Here is a 21782-nt window from a genome sequence, read left to right on the forward strand (position 1 = left end):
ACTCCCAAACAGTCAAAATAGGATTAGCATCACTGAAGGAAGCATTGAAGATGTGTGATATGATTTGATGAGCCCCTCTTTTCTTGTCTCAAGCAGATATAGACTCTTGCAACGCCTGAGCAAGGAAGACGGGATCAACAGTATAGAGAAACACCCCAAGGGAAGACTAAGATAAAGTTAGAATAAATAGCAATGTTCAAAACCATCACCCGTCTGTTTTTTGGGGGAGAGGAGACCCCTGAAGATGTGAAGTCTGGAGAAGTGGTGGAAGAAGGATGGCTTGTTGTGAATCATCAAGGTCAGTCATTTTTTGAATTTAATTATCTGCAATGTCCCAATATTTAAAGAAATATGGAGTGTAAGTAGGGCACAATCATTTTGGTGGAAGTGTTATCTTAAATCATAACCCAGCATTTATTCAAAATAATTCCCAAAAGTCATGTCGATGTGGACTCATAACCGTGATTGGAGGCTGCATTTAATCCAATGAAGCCAAACCACAAACTCAAATAATGAAATCATATACCAAACGCTGACTACCTCATACTAACCTACTTTAAAATATCTGAAAACATCCATTTTAACACCACTATAGTATTGTTTTCTCCACAGAAAGACCATCAACCTCCTGTATACTGAATTATTTCTCAATTATATGACGTAAATCCTTTCCGTCTCCACAGAGCCAAGCTCATCAGAGAACGAGGTTACAGAGCCGGCTGACACACAGCCATCAAACTCTGCTCTCCATGAAGACATAGCTGTGAACATGGAAAGTGACATTAGGTGAGGAATCCTTTCAAAAAAATCACATTATATTTGAAAGGGAAAAAACGTAAAGGTGGGGTAGGTAAGTTTGAGAAACCGGCTCGAGATACACTTTTTGTTATATTCCCTGGAATGCTCTTAACATCCCGATAGCGATTAATATCTTAAGTGCTTTGACAAAAAATCCATAAAAAAAATTCATCTGTGGAAGCCGTGGCGCTGTAAAAAGCACGACCAATCATTTTAGCCGGCCCGGCTAAAATAACTGGATGGCCTACCTGCCTGTCAGCCTTCCATCTGTGCACAAACTTATCTCGTGCCCTCATTGGTCATGTGCGCGTTCGTGTGTGTTGGAGGAGGGGCTCTGTAAGGAAGTGTCACATTTTTTCCGGCTGTGTATTTTCAAATTCTAGCGCACTCGAGCTGGTTTCTCCAAAATTACCTACCCCACCTTTAAGTGTTTACCAATAATAAACAGGGACCATTTCAAACCCCCAAATATATTACATTTATTTTTAACTTCAGATTGATGAACAATGTCTCAGGCTGTTAGACTCACATTCTTCCTTGTGTTTCTCTCCAGTGTGTTAGATCCAGAGCTTGCAGTTCAGAGCAGCAGCAGCAGTCTAGCCGTCACAGCCCCTCTTCCTCACCCTAAAGATTTGCTTGAAGAGACACAGCTATCTTGCAACAAGAAGACCTGGGTCGATCCACACCACATGTCTCGTAACGCCATTCAACGGCAGAACCGTGTTCGCACAGGAGTCCAACATCACGCCTTTCACCTCCAACAGCCGGCACATCGCAACCTCAGCCACTGAAGCTCTGTTTTTAAATAAACTTACAACATGTATCACGCTAAATACACATAATCAGAATTCCTTTATTCAAAGGGGAAATGTACACACATCTACACTAAATTGTGTCTTGTCATATTTAATCTATACCTCTGATCTTGATGTAACCAATCACTACAACAGGCAGCTACATTATACCTCGTACTGTATGTGAATTGATATGAAGATGTCCACCTGATGAAATGAAATACACCATGTTTTCTTGTATTTGCAAATGTGGATGAGTGCATGTATTTTCTAAGATTTTGGACAAAGTGTTGTAATTTGTGTATTGATTTGCTTTTATTTACCTGTATGTAAAAACACCAAACCTTTTTTATATGCCAAATAAAAATGAGAAATATGCAGCTCATGCTTTGTTTATGAGCTCACAGTTTGACGTGTCCAAATGCTGACATCTCATTGGTTGGGACATGATTGCACCAGCTGTGTTTGATTACAAGCTCACCTGAGGGAAGGTTTCAACTTAAGGGCTTTTTACAATCAGGAGGGTTAGTGCCTGAAGAGCTCTTAAATATATGAGGATGGAGTTATCCCCTATAACAAAACTTAACAAGCAGTTCAAATCTGGTTACAAAAGTTTTGCTGATCCTTCTGAATTGAATGATCGCTCAAGGGACTTCACCTGTGCCTTGAACGGAAGCTGTGGTAAGTAGATACAAATATATGTAAGCCTTTCATAATTGCTAATTTGCAACACTGTGTAAATCACCTTATTAGATGTCAATGGGGGGAAACAGGCAGGATTTATATCACTCATAACCTGACTTGTTTTGTAAAGCAAAATATTCTTTACCTCGGTAAATGTTAACTTTTTCCTTGCTGCTGCCACAGACCTCAACCATCACCCAAAGGACATCCCTCTGAAACAGCTGGTAACTGGAAGCCCATACGTGTTTGACCGAAGCGTGTCCAGCCCCAAAGAGACAGACACGGACCGCTCCGATCAGGTCACACTCCTACATTTCTATGCTGTTTCTATCACCTTCGCCATCGGAGTGACCATTGCCTTGATCCTGCATATATACCTGGGTGAAAGATTGGTAGGTCAAGCACAGGGTTACTTAGAAAATGTATTCTGTTACAATTACTAGTTACCTGTGGATAAATGTAATCAGTAACCTCATCTGAGTATCATAATATAAAAGTAATTTAATCTGATTACGTTCCGTTACTTTTGGTCTGCCTCAATCAATCAAATTCAATGCAAATAAATACAAGAGAAAATAAATATCAATAAAATGTTTTTTACTTAAGCATATTATGTAAGGCAACTGAGCAATGTTATCTTTAGAAAAGAAGAAACTATGATATTAAGGATAAAAAATGTGTCCTCTGCTCAGCATATTCCGTCAGTAGCCTATACTCCACCAATGAAACACATGGGCACATACTACAAGCAGAAATCAAATCTGAGCTGACAGAAAATGCTCAGTTATCATTTAATACATAAACTCACACACAATCTTATTGACATAGGTTCAACTACTGAATTAAAAAAAGAACAAATGACCCAAAGAAAGTGAAAACCATAAAGCAGATTCAGGCAGCAGAGGTGGTCCGGCAGTGGCTCAGTCAGTAGGGGCTTGGACTGTGAGCCGTAGGGGCGCCGGTTCAACTCCCCGACCAGACCTAAATATGGAGTGTGGACTGTGCTACTTGGAGAGGTCCCAGTTCACCTCCTTGGCCCTGCCGTGGTGCCCTTGAGCAAGGCACCGGACACCCCGCCCCCCCACTCCCATTGCTCCCTGGGCGCTGTGCAATAGCTGCCCACTGCTCCTAGTACTAGGATGGGTTAAATGCAGAGGCCACATTTCACTGTGTGTGCTGTGTGCTCTGCATGTGTGACCATTAAAGAGGGGTTCATCCCTCCGATTCTATTCTATTCTATAGATTCACAATTAAAGTATTGGCCAACAGAACAGTTTACAGAGAAGAAATAACATCTGATTCTTTTACAACAAACACTATATGCTCTTGAGTTTTTTAGTCACACTGTAATGCTGCTTTTATTCCCCAATTTGTAGTATTGTAACAGTAATCGGATTATGTCTTTTCTATGGTATTTTGGTATTTCGATTATTTAATCCCATTACATGCAATCTGTTACTTCCCAAGCCTGGTCTAGTGATATTATCAGAAACAGGTTTATTGGCAAGTAGGTTAACACATACGAGGGATTATCCTTGGTGTATATGGTGCACACATAAACACAGTTAAAGAAGATATATTTAAAAATATATAAAAGCAATTATAAAAAAAAATATTTACACGAATAAATATACACAAAAACTATGTACAGTATACTATGACAACATCATCAGAATAATCAAATCAAATATGTGCACTAACAATTATAACCACAAGTTATTTGTTCTCATTATTCCCCAGGTGTTAGTAAAAGGTGCTGTGGTGTCGGATCATGAGCTCTGCTCTGCCCTCGGACACAGAGTCCTCCGTGATGGGGGGTCCAGTGTCGACGCTGCCATCACTGCCGCCCTGTGTCTGGGTGTTGTGCATCCACATGTGTCAGGGGTTGGTGGGTATGTGATTCACCTGATGTTTGTATGCGTAGTTTAAAATGTACATCGATGTATTCGATCACAAATTCATCCTTGTTCTGTAGAGGTGGTGTGATGCTGGTTCATGACATCCGGAAGAATAAAACCAGGGTGATTGATTTCCAGGGATCTGCACCTAAAACCCTGAAAGAGGAGATGCTGCAAAATGTTTCAGAAGTAAAGGTGATTTCGCAAGTATATACAAAAGTCCCTGAAAGGAAAGTAAGAATCAGAAAAAATAAAGGTGGACATTTAAAAAAATCTAATCTTCTGTAAACGGTTTTATCTTCTGGGTTAACCACATAAGAACAGATGACAAAAAAGATTTTGCCAGGATAATATTTTAATGTCCCTTTTTGTTTATCTGTAAATAAGTTTAGTGTATTGTTGTAATTCTCATTTGGACCAGAAGAGGTCAAAGTTCACCCCATGTTCAAAATAGGACTGAAAACCTTAAGGTGAGTTTTCATGTATCCATGCACTTTTAACAGTAGTTACATATATTGTGTATCAGCAAGTTATGTAACACTTTTGTCATGTATTTTAATTGGTGCTAATCTGCCTTCATGAAAAAGCCTGAATGCTTTTAGTCCTATTTAAAATATGGTGGTGCTCTTCAGCGTCCTGTGGAAAGATTATTTTTATTTTGTATTTATTTACTCAAAATGGGACAATGCACATTAACAGGAGCACACTCCATCATGTACTGTGAATGTACCACATTTAGCCATAGAGGGTGCATTTTTACAATATCCCCACTGGTATAGCTCTGGTTGATGGATTTTGGTGGGGCAGACCTTCAAACATTCTATGCACAAGTAAAATGTCTGCAAATAAGATCATGTTTTCTGAGTTTAAGATATAATATTGTGCTAAAATTTGATGACATTAATTTCACATTTTATACGGTTGCCGACAACACGTACAATTTACAACAAACACTTTCTTTCTTTGGAAAAAAAACAAGGCAAACCTTATTTGGAAATAAAATACTTTATATCAGTCTTATAACAAATGGGTTATTAGACAATCTGTAATAATCTACTCCATCCATGCAGGCCGGTCTGCAGGTGGGGGTGCCAGGAATGCTCAGAGGGTTACACCGCGCTCACAGCTTGTACGGGAGGTAAGAGTTCACTCAAAGTGAAAATGATCTGATGTTTTATTTATATCCTTAAGTCAAATGTCTCACCACAAAATCTGTGCAGTCTGCCATGGGAGGATGTGGTCGCCAGAGCTGCTGCTGTGGCCAAAGAAGGTTTCAATGTGTCTTTCAGTCTTGGTGAGTAAAATCAAAATAAAATGTCACTTTACCACATTATAAGATGATGATGTCTCCTCAGGATGTGAAACCAGGATGTGACTCGTTTTTGTTATTCTACAGCTGAGGCTATATCAAAGGTAAAAGGTCAGAGGGTGTCACAACGTTTCAGGGACTTGTTCTTCCCCGATGGCCGAGCTCTGGGTCCTGGTTCATTTCTGATGATGTCCAGTCTGGCTGGAGTCCTAGAGGCTGGTGTGTCTAACTTCTATGATGGAAACGTCTCAAAAGAGATGGAGGATGAGGTGAATGGTGTGAAATGTGTCAAAATTATAGTTTGTAATTTGCTTTTCATTTAAGTTGTAAGAGGACATATTCTGCTCATTCTCAAGTTCTTATTAGTATCCTGTGTCTCTACTCTGACATGTTTCCATGCTTTAATGTTCAAAAAGGTATTTATTTTTCTCATACTGCCTGTACTACAGCACCTCTTTTCACCCTCTGTCTGAAACCAGAGCCCAGTCTGCTATGATTGGTTAGCTGGCCAGCTCTGTTGTGAACTGCTCAGAGACTTTCCACCCCTTAGCCTATCATTAAAATGTGTTGGATCGCTAGCTAATAGAAGCAGGAGGGAAGTTTGGGATTTTAGCCTTTCGAGACCATTTACATGCACAAAAACCTATAACACACTATAGGAAAGGGAATCCCAAAATCGGGTCTCTTTAACAGTTAAAATGATACTGTTTTAACATCTTTTGTTGTGTTCTCATTCAAAGGTGCGAGCTAATGGAGGGGTCCTGAGCAGAGAGGACATCAGTGCTTACAGCGTACAAGTGGAGCAGCCACTGGAAGGCCTGTACAATGGTAATATTCATCAATAATATCCTTAATATATATATTTTTTTATTATTTTTGACACCCTTTTCTATGTTGTGTTACTCTTGTCTTAGAATCCATTATTCAAGTTCCTCCTCAACCTGCTGGTGCAGCGTTGATATCAGCACTCAACATTTTGGAGGGCCTCCACCTCAACGAGAACAATAACACTGAAAATCAAACACACCACTGGGTTGCTGAGGTACTGCATTGCCAAGCTTAAATATCACAATGTTGTTGTTTATTTAACATACCAGCAGTTTTGATGGTAAATCTCCTATAAGAATGATTTATTTCTCCCTTTTTAAGGCTCTGAAAGAAGCTTTGGCCAGTGGTTTGGGTGACCCTAAATATAACTCTTCAGTGACTCAGCTGCTGTCTGACATGCTGAGGTAAACTACATTAGGGACGAACAACTGTGACAATTCATTCAATAATAATCAATAACAATATTTTCTTTATAATTTGATGGTTTATTTCGTCTATGAAACGTATACATTTCACGATAAACCTCGGGCCCATGCCAAATGTATTGTTTTATTTTATTTAAAAACAAATGAAGCGGGGCAGGTTCATTTAAATGGCACATTTCAACACATGACAAAGAAAAACATAAAATCCTCAAGTTCCAAGAGTAAAAGTTAGAGCAAAATGTGTTTTCTGTCGTCATGAATCCTTATATGTTCATGTTTAACTGTTACTTATCTTCTGCCTTAATTGATAGCCACTGTTCTGCAAAAACAAATCAGTTCAAAAGCAGCTAACATCCTTTTAATTCCTCTCTGCTCTTGCAAAAGTAAGAATCAAGCAGAGGTGCTTCGCCAGAGGATCAATTCCTCCCATACCTCTGCACCCGACTCCATCCCCTCCCTGCAGACAGAGCGGATGGCTGGACAAGTTGCAGTCATGGGACCCGACGACCTGATGGTGACGGTTACAAGGTGATTGTTGCGACCTGCAGCGTGACATAAGCGATCACAGGAGGATAGGTGTGGTATGTGCTGCTGGGCACAAGGACATTCTTTCATCTTATCTCTTGTCTTTGTGATCTTACAGTTCTTTGAGCACGCCATTCGGGAGCAGAATCGTCACAGCGTCAGGCGTTATTCTCAACAGCCTCATGCTCAACTCCTCCTGGACATATGAAGCCCGAGGGCAACTCTCAAAGAACCAGGTGCATTGCTTTCTTTAAAAAAATCTCAGCTAAAGAAAATCAGACATCTCCAAAGTTGTTTTTATGAAAGAGGCCCTATTATGCATTTCTGGGTTTTCCCCTTCCTGTAGTGTGCTATAGGTTTTTGTGCAGGTAAATGGTCTGTTAAGAAATCCCCCAGTTTCATCCAGAGGGAGTTTCCCTCCCACACACTCATTAGATTCCCTCATTAGACTCCTTTGTTTTCCTCTGTAACTTGTTGACATCACTATGTAACACTCGCACTTCTATTGGCTAGCGCTCCATCACATTGTACGTAACGTGATAGACTAAGGGGCAGACATCCATAAGAGGTTGACCAAGAGGTGCTGCAGCATAGGCAGTATGAGAAAAATAAACACCTTTTTGAATATTAAAGCATGTAAACAGGTCACAGACGAGTCTGAAAATGCAAATATGAACCTGAAAATGTGCAGAATGGTGTCCCTTAAACTATTGCTCACTGTTTGTCCCTTTTTTTCTTTAGAAAAACAAAGTCCAGCCAGGAAAGAGGACCCTATCCTCTCTCATGCCGGTGATAGTGATGCCTGCGGGGCATAAATGTGGCGTCTACATGGCACTAAGCAGCTCGGGGGGGCAACAGAGTTTGAGTGTGATCACCCAGGTTTGACCAATTAACATGTTTTTGTTTATATCTCTTTTTTATTTAGCTTTGTGTAATTATACTGGGAAAAATATAAAAGATGGATTTTTGTATAGATCGAACATGGCAAACTGTAATATAAATGCTGTGTGACTTCAAATATAGAAACGATTATGGTCTGATTCACTGGAAGTAGGTTTTAATACAAAAACATTGACAATGTACACTCTTTGTGTTTTAGGTGTTGATCAGTGCACTGTCCTCACATAAGGAGAGAAATGACAGCCTCTCCCTGACAAATAAGCCTCTTGTTGACTGTAAGTTTTCTCTATTGCTATTATTTTACATATATATTGTTTGTAATAGTAATGTCCTACTTTTCTAAATCTCCATTATCAGCTGAGTTTCCTGAGGGTGAGCAGTTTTTGGATGAAGAAGGCCACGCACTTCAGAGAGTGAAGACAAACTCTGTTCAGGGGATCCTGAGGAAAAAAGATATAATTACACCCATAAATGTACCTCAATTATCTGAAGGATTCTTATAGTTTTGTTGTTCTTGTGAACTTCATTTTTCAATAAATGTCTTAAAAGAGCTCAATTCAATTATTTAGAAATGTTTGCACTATAAGGTTGACTGTTGTTGTTTCCAGTGATATTGTGATCACAAGTCAACAAGAGGGCAGTACTTTCTATTAAAGAAGGGAACATGGTCTTGAAATGGAATAATCCCATCATACTCGAGCTCCACATTGAAGGTCAATTCTGTATTGGATTAAAAAACAAGACAAAAGCAACTATGCATAATGTCTTTTGAAAAAAAACAACGGTTGTTATGAAAAGCTGACAAGCAGTCAAGATACTGTCAGACATACCAACGTCACAAGGCTACGTGCAAACACGCAGACAAACATGTCACTCGAAATATTGCATCTGAGCCACTGGTTAAACATTTGACCTAACCATCTTTTGAAACTGTTTCTCTGCAGCTTCTGGTAAATAACATTCCAGGGTTGATAAAACATGACCTTCTACCTTTATTTATACAGTCTATGCCTTCTACATGTTTGTTCAGATGTCATTGTCATCTTACAAACAGAACAATTGGACTTTGTCTTCATAAAATAATATTTAAAGGGACTATCTGCACAGGAGGATTTGGGATTATTTTAATTTTAAATCATAAATTGTGCATTTTATGTAAGAAATGACACGGAGCTTAAAACGTCTCTACATTAGTGCAGCTATAGGAAAACAATAATCCAAGTGATACACACATCTGTACTATCAGCAATGATTAATGAATTAATCATATAATCAGTTAATAACTTTTGAATTAAATGTGATAAGACGTCATTGATCCCTTGGTAAAATTGAAAAGCAACCCAGCATTAAATATAATTAAAAGAAATAAGCCACATTTCCCAACTGCAACATGTACATTGAAATGCATAAATAATAATAATTGTAATATACATTACTCTAAAATAGGCCATTCTGTATAACAATGAGAAGGCTCGCTGATCTATGATACTTTGATGCTAACAATTATATTTATTTTAGTAAAATATTGGATTAATGACTTTCACTTGTAACAGTATTTCTGTGGTAGTGGTAGCCTACTTTTAAATAAACACGAGTTTACAGATAGTGTATCAGTGCATGCATCCCAGTGATCATATAATAGTAGCTGCATGTATTAGGAGCCACTTTGAGTTTAAGGATATAGTCAAGAATATCCTCCCTCATTTTATCAGTCCTGTTTTGTTGAGGAAATGTCGTGCAGAGGACAGATTGGGGGCGGAGAAGTTGGGATCTGCCAAGTGGGAGGGTCGGTCACATGCAGGTCAGAATCAAAACGTGCAGGTTCTCACTCCAACACAAGGGAAGAGGGAGAGGTTTCACACGGCAGATACCTGTTGCTTTCTGACGACTTTCTTCATGGTGCTACAGCGAAACCGTTCGCGGAGTAACTCATAAAAACAGTAAGTAAGTCGAGCTAAACTCTGTAATGAATATTATTGATATAAAGCTGTTAGAGCAGCATTACAGGCAAGTTCGGTTTATACATTTAAATGGGTCCAGTTTTCTAGGGACGTGCGTTCGTTTATCAAATTTGACACACTAAAATGAGTTTAATATAATATATACATTATACATTTACAAACAGGTAAGTTGAAATACATGAAAGAACGCCCCTTTATTGATACGTAGAATACAAAATGTAATGCGTCTTGCTTGTCAGTCAGGATGATGCTGTAACATGATTATGATGCGACGTGACAGTCTCTTAACAATATGCCTATTTTTTTCTTTAAGTGACTAAAGCTAACGTTAAGAGTTTAAACAAAGGTAAGCTACTTTGCTAGCTTATAGTGTTATTGAATAGTTTCGCTAAAAAGTAACTTTCACACATTCACTGGTGCTCCGTCTCCTCCTGTGCCAAAGTGTGCTCCGATGTTAGGTCGGGCAGGCAGGAAGTGGAACGTTCAGAGCATATATAGCATATATATATATACAAACTAATTGTGCAGACCCTATCCCTCCGTAGTCTTTCAAGTAGGAGGAGAGAAATGCCAGCGTTCTCCTCCGGTTTACAGGCACTGTGTACATTATATAGAATAATTATGATGAATGCATTTTTTTACCACTAAAATACAGCAACACATCTTTGATTCATGTCGTTTATAACTGGAATATTACAGTTATTATTAACTTCGTCTGTACAAAGTAGCCTGTCCAGGAAATATGCCCAAATCAACAAAAACTGCGAGCCGGCAGGCAAGACGCTCCGCTTCTGAAATGCTTCTGAAACGCGCCTGGTAGGGTATGACGCCGGAGGAGGCCGGACCAAAATCGCGGCGCAGCAACGCGGCGCAGACGGACCCGGTGGAATCTAGGGGTCAGGGTGACAATAAACGAACGCACCCTTAGTTATTACCATGATGATTTGTGCAGGGACTTTTATATTGTAAACAATAATAAAACTGTAGCTGATGTCATCTGAACTGGAAGAAGTACTCTTATATTGTACTTAAGTACCTTCTGCATATTGACCCATTTTCTAATATATTATATGTTTTGATTAACTATTGATACATTAATGTGTTAGTGAAAGTGCAGCTAGTTTGAATGACTGTATACTGCAGGGTAGCTTGTGAATTTACTCCAGGTGTAAATAAAGTCTTATTTAAGAGTTGATCATATTTCACATCATTAATCCAAATCTGTAAGTAACTAAAGTTAGTGGAGTTAAAGTACACCATCAACCTTTAGCGAAAAATGGAAATACTTAAAGGTGGGGTAGGTAAGTTTGAGAAACCGGCTCGAGATACACTTTTTGTTATATTCCATGGAATGCTCTTAACATCCCGATAGCAATGAATATCTTAAGTGCTTTGTCAAAAAATCCATAAAAAAATGTCATCTGTACGACCAATCATTTTAGCCGGCCCGGCTAAAATAACTGGATGGCCTTCCTGCCTGTCAGCCTTCCATCTGTGTTGGAGGAGGGGCTCTGTAAGGAAGTGGCAGATTTTGTCCGGCTGTGTATTTTCAAATGCTAGCGTACTCGAGCTGGTTTCTCCAAAATTACCTACCCCACCTTTAAGTTCAGTACTTGAGTATATATGGTCATCTGGTGGTTGTAGCTGATGTGAGACATGCCATTGTGTTTGTATTTTCCATGACAAAGTGAGTATTGTTTCACAGGAATGTGTTATAATATGTGTTATTCGATATGCTTCTGTAATTCATGTTCTCCTTACTTTGTAATTAACTAGCCTTTTGCTATGAACTAAGTACTCCTGTTTTATTCCTACAGGTTAACAGCTTCTACCAGCACACATCGGCTGCTTCAAAACGGTTTAACAGTTTATTCTAGTGGGAATATGGAGCCCAGAGCTGTAGTGAAGGAGAAGTTTTTCATCGTGATACGAGGGAAGTCAAGGAAAGGCTTCTGCCGGGGATGTATCGGTCGTGTGGAGACGGAGACGCAGTGTGGGGAGCTGACGGGACTGCTGTACTGCGGGGGGAGCAACGCTTTGAATCCCAAGAGTGGAGGCACCGTGAGGAAGGAGGACACCTACTCTCTGACCCGCCACCAGGCCCAGCTGCTGCTCTTCGTTTCCTCCGTGAGCAAACGCCTGGAGCTGCTGTGCAACCCCCAGCTGTTCTCTGCTATCTGCGAGCTGTCTCAGGACGACCTGGTGGTGGTGAAGCACAAGAAAGGACACCTGCCGGGAATGGTGAAGAACCTGATGCAGATCGGGAGGAAGGAGCACAAAGACGACCTGCACATGCTCGGCTTCGAGGTGGAGTTTGTGGTGGGTAAAGTCTGGTTTATTGTTTGCAACATTGGTTAGAGTTATCTAGTTTCTTAGTAGATTTACTCAAGTACACTACTGAGGTGCACATTTGAGGGACTCTACTACAATTCAGAGGTGACAAGTGTACTTTTACTCCACTACATTTATTTTATACCTTTAGTTACTTTGCTAGATTTGGATTCATGCTGTGAAATTAAAGTAACCCTTAAATAAGACTTTAGTTACATATGGAGGAATTCACAAAATATCCTGCAGTATACAAAGTCAATAAAACTAGCTGCACCTTTACCAGCTGTGATATATATTATTATGAAATGGGCCAATCTGGTTTCTCTGGTGCTTATACAGTAAGTGCACACTCACTTGTATAACCTCAAGAAATGTATTGAGACGAGCAGGCCCGTATCAGTTCAGGTGACCTATGTTTCTTAGAATGAAGATTTCCTAGATAGATGCACATGAGACGTTATCTGCGTTCTGTACATAAGGGTGTTGAGTTTCTGTTTTGCCTTTGTCTTCCTTTGTAGGACAGTGATCAGAATTTGTCCTCCAAGAAACCCCCCCCTCTGCCCCTGTTCAGCGCGGCGGACGTTGTGCAGGTGGTCCCGTCGTACTCGGTTCCCCTCGGACTGCACTGGAAGGACGGACAATCTGGGGGTTAGTTAATAAAGCGATCACAGATTAACTACCCCTTTCAAAATGCATTACCTAACCACAAGTTACTTGGTTTCTGAATTCCTTTCAATAAATATGTTTTGTATGAAAAAGAGCATCCATTCCCCTCCAATCAGCTGCGCTTGAGAGTTTTCACAAGACACATGTGATTCCCACAGGGGCGCAGAAGAAGCTTTCCCAGCATAAACAGGAAAAACTGGTCCTGTTTCTCTGGAATTTCAAACATCAGAGTGATCACGTGGTCTGGTATTTAGGCACATAGTGAACTCTGAGCTGTCTGCATACCTCATACGTTTGCCGTGTTAGCCGGAGGTCAATCTGATGAGTGATGAAATGACGTGTGACTTTCATCCTTCATACCTCTCCGCAGGTCTGAACAGAAAAGCGGTGACGCGCATCAACTCCATGCCAAATATTGGATCTCGTGCACGACAAACGAGGGAGAACCTTACGGAGCAGAGTACCGGTCAGGGCCAAAGTCCAAGTGCATCTCATGTGCCTCTGGAGGTGGGGTCCCTGGTGGAGGTGGTGTCCAACTCGGGGGTCACAGTGTACGGAGTCATCCGGTGGTTGGGGGTCCCTGCAGGGAAGACTAATGAATGGGCTGGAATCGAACTGGTACGTTTTTAAGATTGTGTACAGTTTTTTTTTCTGTCATTTCTCTCATTACTGATTGTTTTACGCATTGTTTCAGGATTATGATGTGAGCGGTTGCTCTGATGGAAAGTATGGAAGCCAGCAGTATTTCACCTGCAAAGCGAGCAGGGCTTTGTTTGTTCCCGTCACAAAGTGCAGCCCCGACAGCAGGTTCAGCTGCTCCTCCTCAGGAAGGGGGACCTCCAAACCCAGAGACACACTTCTAGGTAAGACACTTCTTTCAGCTTGTGGGACATGCATACACACAATTCAAATATACCCTCATGTCAGGGATTTTAATATATATTTACATTATTCAACACAGGGAAGCACAACGAAATACAGTTGAAGCTTATGTCATCATGATATACAAGAAAAACATGACAAACTTTGCAAACTGTTATCTTTTGAGGTTACAGTATTACGTGAAGATATTACATAAAGCTTCAGCGATGGATGTTTTGCATTACTCATTATGTGTTCTTTTCTTTTTTTATAATTCACACAGCTTCACAGAGACAGTTTTGAGGGGGTTTTCATCTTTGGAAAATAGTTTAATGTTTGTTCTGTACAAACAAACCTTAGAACCACGATGTGCTCTTAAAAAAAAAGGAGTAACAGCAGGTGGAAAAGCCTTAAATGCAGTGGCTAAATCATAGAACATTTTGTTTTTGTAAGGGCTATTAACAAACCAACATTTATAATAGCAACAGCCAATGGGAGGCAATCTGGATAATAGCATACCAGGTGAAAAAGATTAAAAATAACGAAATGCATAAAAGGTTTTTAAACATCATACATGGAAAATAGGTACCCATATATAGGTTTTATTATAGAGTGTTAGAGAAAAGGAAGCTAAACTTGATCCTGTTGATGTGTCATGCCACACTAGTTAAAAAAAACAGTCTGACTTTATCTTTACACCCTTATGCCTCTGGCAGAAGTTATTAAAGAGAAGTTAAGTCATGCCTGTAACAATGCATGCACTGTCACTAGTCAGTTATGACAGTTCGGTGCACTTCCTACTTTGGGAAACGCAGATTAATGAATAATTATGCACAAATTGTAATTATCGAACCGTGTTTAAGCCAGGTGAGAAGCTGCTGCAGAATACTACCAAGGTTCTTTATTGTCAAACTAACATAGCTAATTAGTAATTATGTCGTTGAAAATCTTATGTCACACCTTCCTCAGATCTAAAACTGCCGGTGAAATGATGATGTGTGTGTTTAATTATCATCCCCTTCATGATAGTGAACATGTGTTTTTGTGTGTTTGCTTGCTGGTTTCAGTTCCTCTGTATGAGGACCCTGAGGAGTATGCCCCTCCTATTCCTGAATCGGAGGCCTTGTCTTTGTTGGTGGGGAAAATGAAGGGGATTCAGGGTCACATCAACTCCTGTTACCTTGATGTCACACTCATCAGGTAAATCCAGTTCACCTCCCTTCAGAGCATGTGACGCTCAAGTAGCGCTCTGTTGCCAGTGCAGCTCAAATGAACTTGAATGTCATTCTTTTAAGTCATTTTAAAAGCATGCTGAACTCTATTTAGATAAGTTGATAAAAATAAAGTGTGTATCTCTTTTCCTTCAGTTTGTTCAGCTCCTCTGTGACCCTGGATAATATCTGCCAGACGCCTGCTGACACAGAGCGACCCATAATGTGCACTTTCAGAGAAATCATCAACCGTTTGCGCAGGTATGAACTCTTTCTTCAAGGTTTTGTTTTTCTAACGCCTTGTTAGTACTTCATGTACTCTGAAAAACAAGAACATAATGACTTTTTACATCGGCTCAAGTGGTAAACAAGGACTCTGTGTCCTAATGATACGGGTACACTAGCTAACGCACAATGTGCTTAAAACTAGGGTGTGTTCGCTCTTGATTGTTATGGTATATTTCATTGTTTTGAGTTTTTGTGTTTGCCTAATGATAGCTAATGAATCTATTGCAGACAAGGATTTGTGCCGGCTCAGAGTGTAATGAACTTCAGACAACAACTTGGCTGTGATACCTTCCGAACAGAGGAGAAAGGTACACACCCTTATCGCGCAACAACATATTTCATTAGAAGGTATTTGATCATTGCAACATAACATACTGAAGCCTATTGTTACAACCTTTGAATGCTTTGCTTCACCGCAGATCCAGAGGAGTTCATCACAGTCCTCTTTCAGAAAGTGCTTCGCATGGGCCCTTTGATCAAGCTCCGGTAAGATTAAAGCCAAACGGTTATAAAGGGTAACTTTTGTGTATTTCTACTTGAACCCTATCTTTCCAATTTGTTATCCCTAAGTGACTTATATCGAAAAATGTCCTTCCTTCCTGATAGTTTTGTCCGAAATTTGAGGCCCAAAACCAAACCGACCCCTACGCACTTCCACTGTGTAGTCACACTCTCGGCTGATTTAGGCTCCCTTCTTTCAGGTGCACGGTGTAAATACAGTAGGAAGCTTTGAGACAAACTCCCCTCTCATGAACACCTCTCGGACAACAAATAATAATTATAATACAACTCCAACACACTTTAGTGACGTTTCTTTTTTGTAAACCTCTTTTTGTTTCCAATCGGGTGTTTATGAGCTGCTTGGTTTTTGCAAAACTAGAATCAAATGCCGTTTTTCTAGACTAGACTTATATGATATGTGATCAAGTCACATGTATGACAATAACAAATGTATTTTCATTTGTTCAGTTGACTAATAAGTGTATGCACAGGAGTAGTTGTAAACAGCGTGTTTCATGACATCAAAAGAAGCATTGCTTCTGGTCAGGTGGTGCAGGTGGTTAGTCAGGACCGATGCACACTCACTGTTGGAGGGCTTGATAACCCACTTACTCCCCACTTGTTGGTTTGGAGCAGCACTTAATATCGCGGACCCTCCAAATTGAAGTGGGTAGGGGGAAGGTGTAGAGGTGGGTTTGGAATTAGGCCTCTCAGTGGCAAAGATAAGCAGTTTTAGTTGAGCTAAAGTGACGTTTTGGAATTTCACTGAGCGATTTGCCTTACAGCGAGGCAGCTTTCCCTCTTCAAACTATTTGAAAAATGGTTGTACCCATTAGTCACATACACAAAACGGTCCAACCTGACAAAACTTTTGAGTTATCTTTTGAAATATGCTTTCCTTTTTTACTGTATCAAGTTACTGAAATTGAGTTTGTTTTTAGATCAGGACAGGACACATGTCAGGGGGCCTACACATTCCAGATCTTTCTAGAAAAAGGACAGATGGGACAGATGCCCTCCGTCCAACAGCTGCTGGACACATCCTGCCTGTCAGGGGACCTCAAGTTTGAAGAGGTGAGTGTGTGTGTGCTGGTCTTAAAGAAACCCTATGGTAATTATCAAGTTATACAGTCATGTTATTTCCATTCCTTTTCGTCCCTCAGGTGCCCTCCTGTCTAATGGTTCAGATGCCCAGATTTGGAAACAAGTACAAGATGTTTTCTCACATAATTCCCTCCACTGAGCTGGACATCACAGATCTCCTTTATAACTGTGAGGAACAGACAGAAGCACTGTGACTGGTTTCTTTTAATCAAGTGTTTTCATAGAGCTGATAGATGTTTACTGATCGCTTTCTTTTCCCAACAGCTCCGAGGGAATGCTTCCTCTGTGGGCATCTGGCTGAGTTCGAGTGTCTTCAGTGTCTCCCAGATCGCAAAATGCAGCCGGGGAGAATCAAACCGTTCTGCTCCACCTGTAACACGCAGGTCAGCAACAAAGCCCTGCATATCTCTGCACAAAACTACCACTTCCAAAAACTTGGATATATGTATTTATTTATTATTTATATATTTTTTCACATAGATTTTTTCTTGAATGTTATTCTTTATAGTAATTTATTTATTTATTTCTATTTTATTGTATTTGTATTCTATTATGTATTATAATTGTTTTATTCATATTGTTTATATATATTTATTTGAATTTTTTATTTATTTCCTATATATTTTATTAGTATTTTCTTTTTTTTATAAATGTATTTATTGTATTCCTCTTATATTATAATAATTTTTCCACCATTTATTGAGCATTGTTTTTCTTTTTCTGCACAAGTTTCTCGATAAATTACATTTTTGTAATTCTTGTTTTTGATTTTTTGACCAGTAAACAAATTCAAAACTTGACAATTCATCGGATTCTGATTCTCATAGATGTCAAGTATCCTACCATCCAAACCTCTACCTTTTTTATTTCTCCTAAAGGTCCACAGCCACCCCTCTCGGCAGGCCCACTCCCCCAGAGCCCTGCCGGCCCCCGCGGCCTCTGATACTCCGGTCCACCGACACACCATGCAGCTGTTTGCCGTGCTCTGCATTCAAACCAGCCACTATGTGTCCTTCCTCAAATACGGCCCTGATCCTCACTCCTGGCTCTTCTTTGACTGCATGGCAGACAGACATGGTAAGACAGATTTCAGCTTATTTTATTTAATATGTTGCGTCTTGGTGTGAGCATCAAATCAATCAAGAGGATTACTGTATTTACACGAAAAATAAATATACAAAAAAACTAAGTACAGTGAAAATACTGTATGACAAAATACAGTATATTACATTTAAAGTGGAGAGCTGTGCAGATTTTAAAGGAGAACAGGTTATAGACAAATGTGCAAAAATATTCAGAGGGATATGGAGGGCTCACAGTATTAATATGAACACAAATAGCACGCATGATGTGCATTAATGTAATGCATAGTGTTTTTTGGGGCTATACATTGATTTGTATTATTCAAAAGTTAAACATCTTGCGGTTTACTGTACATGGATCAATCCTTAGTGTAGTTATTTTCTCAATTTAAATAGTTATTTCTGCTTTTATTTGGAAGGCAGCTTTGGGCACCGGGTGATTAGGTATTAATTGGAGAAAGGTGGAGGTAGTAATGGTGCACCAGAAAAGGAATATGTTTTTTTGACCAGGTAAAGCCTCAGGAAAGGCAGCAGGGCAGTAGAGGTAAAACCATTGTTCGTTGTACTTTTGGATTATTGGAACCTAGAAAATACTCTACACAAAGGATATTCTTTCCTGGACAGTCGTTCATTTCCCGATGTAAGATTTGCTATCTGGTTTTACAGTTTTTTTCTTCTTGATTTTGCCCCTACAGTGTTTTGTGTGGCGGGTAACAGTCAATGTCAATGGGGGTCTCCGGCCTTAGTAGCAGATGGGAAGAAACCATTTTAAAGAACAGATTTGGTTGTGATGGCATGAAACGTTTTCTTCCATTAGTGGCATTGCAGAATAACAAAACAAGTCATTTTATTCTGATGTTCGTGCAGACTTGTTTTGTTTTTCTAATGGACTGCCCTTTTTACTGATAAGGCTCTGCAGTTCTGGATAAAGCCTCTCTCTGACGTCTTTGACTGCCCTTTATCTCTTCTTCAGCTGATGTCTCTAATCTTAAGGCCAATCTTTTCGTAACAGGTGACGATCAACATGGCTACAACATTCCTGAGATCCGAGCTTGTCCGGAGCTGGGTGACTTCCTGTCCCAGCCGGAGGAGGACATGGCCCGCTCACACCCCTCCCAGACTCCTGAGCTGGTGCGCAGGCTGCTGTGTGACTCCTACATGTTTTTATACCAAAACCCAGCCACGCCACTTTCTAGGTCAAACCACGAGGAGCCCTTTAACTGATTTTGACAGCGGGGACAATACGTTCCTATAACAGTGCCTTTATAACCTTGCATTTCTGCTTAATCTGCAAGATTAAGTGTTGGTTATTACATCCAAACAATAGGAGCTAAACGGATGCTTTTAACATCATGGGGGAAGACAATATTATTTTCCTGTTCAGACATTTGACTATGAGTTTAAGATGATATTTAATATATTTTAAATTAAGTTTTTGGCGGTTTTGCCTTTATGTGAAGGAGGACAGGTCCAAATGCCTGATTCTAACCTTGGACGCTATTTGGCGAGTCAAACTTTATGAAAATGTGTAAAGAGGGAGAGCGTTAGCAGTAGATGTATAACACTCTGAACTTTATCTCTTGAATGTCTTGCTGTTGTTACACTGTAATTATCCATTCCAATATTTCTTAAAAGGAAATTATGACATTAGACACACAAATTAATATATTGTAATGTATTTGATTGTTTTATTATTTAGAGTGCATTAAAACACTACGTGACTTGTGTTTCATTATTTAAACTTGGATTGTCATTGTGACTTTAAACACTGAAGCCCACATGCTTCTTTAGTTGCTGTTTAAGGGCTGTCTCTTGAAAAACAGAAGACTAGAGTAAATGTACAGTGTGTACTTTATATGGTTTTTACTGTAAACTAATGCACTGAGTGCAGATTTTAAAAGGGCATTTTAGTAGATATGTAATATATTGTTTTTATCATTAAAGTGTAAATAAATCCAGTTGGATATCGGTGAATCACAGAATGTTATTGTACAAGGAATATACACAGAATCTCCTTAAGGAGAGACCTATCATTGTGTTTTTAGCAGCCGTTTACAGTGAAAATGTGTATTTTGATCCATTCAATCAACCACATCTAAAGCCTTTTTTATGCTAAATCTAATCTAATCTTACGAGGCAATACAAGTGGTGCATTGAACTGTACTTTGAGGACAGGTGAGCCTTTTCAGGATACATTATGGGCTGCAATGCCCTCTTGTGGCAATCATCCTTAACTGTGAAACACTATTTTCTTATCAACACATTGTGTGCAGGCCGATCCAAACAGACCAAAATGAACATTATTCTTATAATCACTGGTGGAATAAATATTCATTCAAAAATAAAAACACAAAAGTACAAGCAACCCTAACATTGTATTATGTTATGACTAGATTAAGGAATATTTTTTAAATACTAGATTTTCATTGCAAAAGCTATGCTGTAGCAGCTATCATGCACATGTCAATAAAGCTTTTTAATCTTGAATAGAGATAGTATTTTGCAGCCCATCAGGACTAAGCACCGGACCTGAGGAGAAAAGGCCTTTCGCTGCATCGCTGCAGTAAAAAGCTATATAAATATTATGTATTATTATTATTGATCGATCCCAAATTGGAAATGTTTGTGTTACAGTGGCAGCAGGTTAAATAGCATTGCACAGGAGTACAAATACAAACAAATAACTTTACAAACAGTATCAATGCTAGAAAGATATATTGTATTTTGGATACACAATATAGTAAACAAATTTTTTTTACGAAAGAGGATGACTTAAACCAGTTGGTATGAGACTGAAATCTACTTTGAAAGACATGTCAGGTGTTTATTATTCTGAACCATACCTTTGAATTTCAGTTTTCCTCGTCAGCTGCAGTCTGAGTCTGTCTGCCTTTGAGTTGTAATGTGAACGGTCCTGTTGGCTCTCAAGGTTGTGCAGGACAGGACGGTCTTCTGTCTGTTATGTGTCAAACACTCTAGCCTACACCATGTGAAATCACTAAGACATATAGCTTAATACGCATATTCACAAGCTGATACAGGGATGGACATACATCTGAAAGGACATACCTCTTTGGACGTGATGTTAATGATGATGTTATTATTTATCATAATACAAAGAGCTAATTTATTTTGCTTTTGGACACAGATCAAGTGATTACAAAGAAAAAACAGATAAACAAGTATGGCCGGAAGCAGCTTGTCCTCCTGATACAAGTACTGTACAGAAGAACAATTTTGAGTGACTTTTACTTTACTTGAGTATTAAAATATGTTGCTACTTTGTACTTCTACCCCACTACAATTCAGAAGTAAATTGCGTACTTTTACTCAACTTCATTTATTTGATACCTTTAGTTACTTTGCATATTTGGATTAATGCTGTGAAATATAGACAACACTTAAATAAGACTTTAGTTACACCTGGAGTTTATTCACAAGCTACCCTGCAGTATACAAAGCAGTTAAAATTAGCTCCATGTTTACCAGTTTAACCACTTTAATGCATTAATAATTATAATCAAAACATATAATAATATTATTTTGAAATGGGCCAATTTGCACAATGGGTACTTTTACTTTGGGTAGGTATATTTTTATGTTGATACTTTTGTAC

At 39.3% G+C, this 21782-nt stretch overlaps 2 protein-coding genes across 4 annotated transcripts; both read left to right on the forward strand.

The window, feature by feature from the left end:
* The first annotated feature begins 2090 nt into the window (after positions 1-2090).
* Positions 2091-8712, forward strand: LOC117475582 (glutathione hydrolase 7-like). Its single transcript, XM_034121875.1, has 15 exons — positions 2091-2273; positions 2460-2668; positions 4017-4168; positions 4252-4369; positions 5245-5312; positions 5395-5468; positions 5571-5752; positions 6224-6311; positions 6398-6525; positions 6633-6715; positions 7121-7264; positions 7380-7497; positions 8003-8140; positions 8361-8436; positions 8519-8712. The coding sequence occupies exons 1-15, from the start codon at positions 2144-2146 to the stop codon at positions 8662-8664; spliced, it is 1854 nt and encodes a 617-aa protein (XP_033977766.1). The 5' UTR covers positions 2091-2143; the 3' UTR covers positions 8665-8712.
* Positions 8713-9970: 1258 nt separating this feature from the next.
* Positions 9971-20140, forward strand: cyldb (cylindromatosis (turban tumor syndrome), b). Of its 3 annotated transcripts, none has more exons than XM_034121622.1 (14): positions 9971-10101; positions 11940-12441; positions 12972-13101; positions 13490-13737; positions 13814-13982; positions 15048-15180; positions 15348-15452; positions 15708-15787; positions 15899-15965; positions 16922-17054; positions 17144-17252; positions 17349-17467; positions 17963-18161; positions 19179-20140. In XM_034121622.1, exons 2-14 carry the CDS (start codon positions 12007-12009, stop codon positions 19388-19390), a joined length of 2139 nt encoding a protein of 712 aa, XP_033977513.1. In that variant the 5' UTR covers positions 9971-10101; positions 11940-12006; the 3' UTR covers positions 19391-20140. The 3 variants fall into 3 exon arrangements, with proteins under 3 accessions (XP_033977513.1, XP_033977514.1, XP_033977512.1); XM_034121623.1 differs by having other exon boundaries at positions 9984-10105; XM_034121621.1 differs by lacking the exon at positions 9971-10101 and adding an exon at positions 11718-11809.
* The last annotated feature ends 1642 nt before the right edge of the window (positions 20141-21782 follow it).

This window comes from Trematomus bernacchii, unplaced genomic scaffold (genome assembly GCF_902827165.1).
Source record: "Trematomus bernacchii unplaced genomic scaffold, fTreBer1.1, whole genome shotgun sequence".
NCBI classification, from domain to species: domain Eukaryota; kingdom Metazoa; phylum Chordata; class Actinopteri; order Perciformes; family Nototheniidae; genus Trematomus; species Trematomus bernacchii.

Bases quoted from the DNA above. Each gene is read 5' to 3' on its own strand.
- LOC117475582 (XM_034121875.1), top strand. From the start codon at position 2,144: ATGAGGATGGAGTTATCCCCTATAACAAAACTTAACAAGCAGTTCAAA. The intron at 5,753-6,223 runs GTGAATGGTGTG...TCTCATTCAAAG, and splicing joins CAAAAGAGATGGAGGATGAG to GTGCGAGCTAATGGAGGGGT. The intron at 6,716-7,120 runs GTAAACTACATT...CTCTTGCAAAAG, and splicing joins CTGCTGTCTGACATGCTGAG to TAAGAATCAAGCAGAGGTGC.
- cyldb (XM_034121621.1), top strand. The intron at 15,788-15,898 runs GTACACACCCTT...GCTTCACCGCAG, and splicing joins CTTCCGAACAGAGGAGAAAG to ATCCAGAGGAGTTCATCACA. The intron at 15,966-16,921 runs GTAAGATTAAAG...GTTTGTTTTTAG, and splicing joins GGCCCTTTGATCAAGCTCCG to ATCAGGACAGGACACATGTC.